At 50.8% G+C, this 6,000-nt stretch overlaps 1 protein-coding gene across 2 annotated transcripts in view; it reads left to right on the forward strand.

The window, feature by feature from the left end:
• TRPM4 (transient receptor potential cation channel subfamily M member 4) overlaps positions 1-5,199 on the forward strand; it is a 36,311-nt gene extending 31,112 nt beyond the window's left edge. For both annotated transcript variants that reach the window (XM_084905806.1, XM_084905807.1), the window contains 5 exons: positions 3,562-3,755; positions 4,001-4,133; positions 4,352-4,424; positions 4,518-4,623; positions 4,860-5,199. In XM_084905806.1, coding sequence (XP_084761932.1) covers positions 3,562-3,755; positions 4,001-4,133; positions 4,352-4,424; positions 4,518-4,623; positions 4,860-4,864 — 511 coding nt within the window. In that variant the 3' untranslated portion in view covers positions 4,865-5,199. The remainder of the gene's footprint in view (positions 1-3,561; positions 3,756-4,000; positions 4,134-4,351; positions 4,425-4,517; positions 4,624-4,859) is intronic.
• Positions 5,200-6,000: the final 801 nt, after the last annotated feature.

Consider the following 6,000-nt stretch of genomic DNA (forward strand, 5'->3'; position numbering starts at 1 on the left):
GTCACCGTTTTTGCCATTTTAAGTATACAATCCAGTGGCATTGGTTACATTTATTGTCCTATATAATAAAACTCTAATATGCAAATTGATTGAATGGCGGACGACTGGTCGCTGTGACACGCACTGACCACCAGGGGGCAGACGCTCAATGCAGGGGGAGTGCTGCTCAGCCAGAAGCCGAGCTCACGGCTGGCGATGGCATCCTGGTGGCAGGAGCCTCTCCCTGCCCTGCCTCAGGGGATGTCTGACTGCCAGGGAGCTGGCCTAAGCCTGCAGGCGGACATCCCCTGAGCGGTCCCAGATTGCAAGAGTGCACAGGCCAGACTTAGGGACCCCCTCTCCTCCCAGTGCATGAATGTCGTGCACCGGGCCTGTACCGTTTTGTAACCATCACCACTCTCTCCAAGACATTTCTCTCTCTCCAAACAGAAAGTATGTACCCATTAGGCAAGCAGTGATTTCCATGTCTCCCTCCCACCACCCTGATAACCTCTGTCTACTGTATGTCTCTATGACTTTGCCTGTTCTGGGTCTTTCTGTGTGTGTGTGTGTGTGTTTCAGATGTTCATTATAAGAAGAATCATACAGTGTTTGTTCTTTTGTGTCAGGCTTATTTCACTTAGCATAAGGATTTCAGTGTTTATGCTGTGGCATGTGTCGGCATGCCATTCCTTTGCATTGATCTATGCCATTTGGCTTATTCATCTGCCTATTGTGAATAATGTTGCTGTGAACGCTGGTATTCCCGTATCTGTTTAAGCCTTTGTCTTGCTATCTCTCGGGTATGTTTCTAGAATGGAATGCTGGGCCATAGGGTGATTCTATGTTTTGCTTCTTGAGAAACCACCAAGTTGTTTTCTGTAGCAGCCGCACCATTCCAGTCTCTTTATTTATTTTATTTTTAAAAATATATTTTATTGATTTTTCACAGAGAGGAAGGGAGAGGGATAGAGAGCTAGAAATATCGATGAGAGAGATACATCGATCAGCTGCCTCCTGCACACCCCCTACTGGGGATGTGGCCACAACCAAGGTACATGCCCTAGACCAGAATCGAACCTGGGACCTTTCAGTCCACAGGCTGACTCTCTATCCACTGATCCAAACCGGTTAGGGCTCTTTCACCTTCTTGGTTAAATTTATTCCGAGGTGCTTATTTATTGTATTTTTTTAGATTCTATCGTAAATGGAATTGCTTTCTTAATTTCCCTTTTGGATTATTCATGGCAGATGTATAGAAACATAATTGAGTTTTGTTTGTTGATCTTGTACTCTGCAGCTTTGCTGAATTCATTTATTAGCTCTAGCAGCTTTCTTGGGATTCTCTGGGATTTCCTAGAATAGAATCAGGTCCCCTGTGAAGAGAGAGTTTTACCTCTTCCTTTGTCTAATTGCTCTGGCTGGAGCTTACAGTGCGATGACGAATAGCTGTGGGGAAAGGGGGCATTCTTGTCTTGTTCCTGATCTTAGAGGAAAGCATTCAGTCTTTCTTTTTCTTTTTTTAAATTCTCACCTGGGGATATCTTTCAGTGATTTTCAGGGAGAGTGGAAAAGAGAGGGAAAGACAGAGAAATATCAATGTGAGACAAACACATCAGTGGGCTACCTCCTGCACATGCCCTGACCAGGGCTCCGGCTGGGGATGTGCCTGCAACCAAGGTACGTGCCCTTGACCGGAATCGAACCCAGAACTCTTCAGTCCACGGGCTGATGCTCTATCCACTGAGCCAAACCGGCTAGAGCCGTTCAGTCTTTCTTCAGTAAATATGATAGTAGCTGAGGGTTTTTCCTGAGTACCCTTTGCCAGTTGAAATGATTATGTGATTCCCCCCCCCCCCTTTGTTCTATTAAGGTAGTGTATATTACATTGGTTAATTTTTATATGTTGAACCACCATTGTATTTCTGGGATAAATCCTACTTGGTCATGGTATATAACCCTTTTAATATTCTTCTGAATTAGGTTTCCTAGTACTTTGCTGAGAAATCTTGCATGTATATCCATAAAGAATATTGATCTAGCCGAAACCGGTTTGGCTCAATGGATAGAGCGTCAGCTTGGGGACTGAAGGGTCCCAGGTTTGATTCCGGTCAAGGGCATGTACCTTGGTTGCGGGCATATCCCCAGTAGGGGGTGTGCAAGAGGCAGCTGATCGATGACTCTCTCTCATCGATGTTTCTAACTCTTTGTCTTTCCCTTCCTCTCTGTACAAAAATCAATAAAATATATATTTTTTTAAAAAAAGAAAAGAATATTGATCTATGCCCTAGCCCAATTATGTCAAACTCAAGGCTGGAGAACCCTAGACAGTTGCTCAGTGGTTAGAGCAGCAGGGCTGTGTGTTTGATTTCAGTCCAGAACACGGACCTCTGTTGCAGGCTCGATCTCCAACCGGGCCACGTGTGGGAGGCAGCCGATCAGTGTGTCTCACATTAATGTTTGTCTCTTCGCCTCCCTTCCACTCTCTCTAAAAATCAATGGAAGAAATATCCTCGAGTGAGGATTAACGAAAGAAAACAAAACAAGACTATTGATCTGTAATTTTCTTTTCTTTTGATATTGGTATAATGGGAAATGCTGGCATCATAGAATGATTCAGGAAATGGTCTGTCCTATTCAGCTTTTTGGAAGCGTTTGAAAAGGATTGGTGTTGTTTTTTAGATGTTTGATAGAATTCACAGTGAAGCCTGGTCCTGGGCTGTGCGTGTGCATGTGCATGTGCGTGTGCATGTGCGTGTGCATGTGTGTGTGTGCGTGTGTGTGAGTGTGTATGTGTGCGTGTGTGTTTGATTAGTTAATCTCTTTACTTGTTTATTTGTTATAGGACTTTCGAGATTTTCTATTTCTTCTTATGTCAGTTTAGGTAATTTGTGATTTTCTAGGAACTTTTCCATTTTATCTAGGTTATCTTTTTTAAAAACTTGATTTTAGAGGAGGGTGGAGAAGAAATTGATTTGTTGGTCCACTATTCCTGCACCCATTGGTTGATTCTTATATGTGCCCTGACTGGGAATCGAACCCTGACCTCCTGGTTCATAGGTCAACGCTCAACCACTGAGCCCCGCCAGCCAGGCCATTGGTTGATTCTTGTATGTGCCCTGACCGATGGCATTCCAGGATGGGGCTGTAACCAGCTGAGCTATCCGGCCACCACGGCCTAGGTTATCTTTTTTGTTGGCATACAATTGTTGATACTATTCTCTTATAATCCTTATTTCTGTAAGTCTGGTAGTAACATCCCCATTTTATTTCTGATTTTAATTATTTGTGTTCAGACTGACTTTTGAACCTGACCAGAACCTCTCCCCTAACCCATGACCCCATCCCCAACTTGACCTCTAATCTCCGACCCTTGGCCCTCCTATCCTAACTACTAATTGCATTTCGGAATAACCTCTGACATTATTGATTCTACCATCTTGTAATAACCTCTGATATTATTGATTCTGACATCTGCCTGCTGCCTATCTACTGTGAACATATTGCCTGACCTCTAACCTTGACCCACCGCCCTTGACTGGGCATTGACCTCCGGTGACCCTTGACCTCTGGTCCCCACAGCTACACCTTTGGCAAAGTACAGGGCAACAGCGACCTCTATTGGAAGGCGCAGCGCTATAGCCTCATCCGGGAATTTCACTCTCGGCCTGCGCTGGCCCCGCCCTTGATCATCATCTCGCACGTGCGCCTCCTCTTCCGTCGATTGCGCAGGCACAGGGCCAGACTGCCGGCCTCCCCCAACCTCCAGCATTTCCGTGAGAGCGGGTTCTGGCCCAAAACAGAGAAACACGAGGGGCGGGACCCTGAGAGAAAGAACGTGGAGGAGCTGGGGAGGATGGCGGAAGCGCCGGTGGGCGTGGCCTAGACCGCCGAGGGCGTGGCCTAGGCCGTCGGGGGCGTGGCCTGAGAGCTCACTCAGGGTTTTGAGTGGCGGTGCTGGTCGGGCGGGTTGCGGCCCCAGGTGGGCGGTCCTTGACTCTGTCCTGCCTCTGCCCTCCAGGGGTCCACCTCCCTAAGGAAGCCGAGAGGAAGCTGCTGACGTGGGAATCGGTGCGGAAGGAGAACTTCCTGTTGGCGCGCGCGAGGGACAAGCGGGAGAGTGACTCAGAGCGTCTCAAGCGCACGTCTCAGAAGTAAGAGCGGGGCGTGGTCGGGGGCGGGGCTTCTGGCCTCTGGACATGGATTGGTTGGGTTTGCAAAGCACCAGGTTAGGGGCGGAGCCTGAGTGGGCGGAGCCCTGGAAAGCTAAGAGAGGCGGGGCCGCAGGGGCGGGGCTCCGTGTGGGCGGGGCTCCGTGTGGGCGGGGCGGGTGCGCTGCCCCCAGCTCAGGCCTGACGTCATGCGCGCCCAGGGTGGACATGGCCTTGAAGCAGCTGAGACAGATCCGCGAGTACGAGCAGCGCCTGAAAGGGGTGGAACAGGAGGTGAGGAGTCCGGGCCGGTCTGGGGAGTGTGGGCGGGTGGGTGGGAGGCAGTGGGTCTCCATAGGGCGCCCCGATATCCCCTCTGCTCCCCAGGTGCAGCACTACAGCCGCGTCCTGGGCTGGGTGGCCGAGGCCCTGAGCCGCTCTACGTTGCTTCCCCCAGGGGGGCCTCCACCCCCGACCCTGCCTGGGCCCAAAGGTCAGTGAGTAGGGCCGACCTGCATGTATCTCCGGCCTCTGTCACTGCCTCCCGTGTGCCTGCTTTCCAGGCCTCTGTTCCCATCTCTCTTTCTCATTCGCGATCCTTTCTTTGTCCCTCCTCCACTCTCTGGGCTTCCTTTGGATTTTTCACGGGTCTCTCTCCTTTCGCCAGTCTCCCATGGTTTTGTCCTCCTCTGCGTCCACCACCTGTTCGCTCTCCTCTCTTTCCCCCAGACTGAGCCCTGACGACGGACTTCAAGGAGTAGCACCATGTGGGGGGTTTGCCCCCAGAGGAAGGCCTCGCTGGTCCTGGACCCCAGTAGGTGGTGGCCCTGTGCCATGGACTGGATCGCCGTGGGGACCCCTGCAGGAGTCTCACCCATTCGGACCACAGCAGCCGGGCCCCGCCCAGAGGCAGGCCCACGTGGGAGGATCTGCCTCTGGAGCCCAGGCTGGCCCCTCCGCAGGCCCTGCCCGGCCCGCGGGCCCGGAGAAGGCGTCATGTCCTGAGGGCACAGGGACCACAGACCGCACTCAGCTTCCCACACTGGGGAAATAAAGCCACCTGAGCGTCTGGAGGCTTGATTCTTTTTTAAAAAATATATATATTTTATTGATTTTCCACAGAGAGGAAGGGAGAGAGATAGAAACGTCCATGAGAGAGAAACATTGACCAGCTGCCTCCTGCACACCGCCCACTGGGGATGTGCCCACAACCAATGTACATGCCCTTGACCGGAATCGAACCCGGGACCTTTCAGTCTCCAGACTGATGCTCTATCCACTGAGCCATACCGGTTTCGGCTGGATGCTTGATTCTTGGGAAACTGGTGGTATCTGTCTAGATCCTTCGGGCATGAGGGTTACAGCTGGGGGTGGGCTTGTGATCCTTGGTCCATTTGCTGTACTGCAGGTGGCTGGGGGTCTGTGCCTCCTCTGAGCCCCACTGTTCCTGTCTGACTCTGGTCCGGCCCCTCTTGTCTGCACTCTTTTGATGGCTCTCACGTCAGTGGGACGAGAACTACCCCCAACCCCCTGCTTCCTACTTTCCGGAACTCAGTGATGGAAGCAAATTAGCTCTTGGAGTGAGCGGGGAGGGTGGGCGCTGTGTACATCTGCTTTGGCAGCGGGGGAGCAGATGATGCAAAGCTGAGTGGATAACTGCCTATGTGTCTTTAAAAAGCCTAATTAGTGGGAAATTGCAGGCCACGCGCACATGGAATCGAAGCAAATATGCATCATTATCCGTGCAGTTTAACTAAACAACCCATAACAGACTAAACTGGTAATGACAAGGCTGCCCCGACAGCAATTATTAGTTAAATAGCAGGAGAGCCAGCAACAAGCAACACACCCAGCATCACAACCAGAACAC

Source organism: Pipistrellus hanaki, assembly GCF_964339955.1.
Source record: "Pipistrellus hanaki genome assembly, chromosome: 15".
NCBI classification, from domain to species: domain Eukaryota; kingdom Metazoa; phylum Chordata; class Mammalia; order Chiroptera; family Vespertilionidae; genus Pipistrellus; species Pipistrellus hanaki.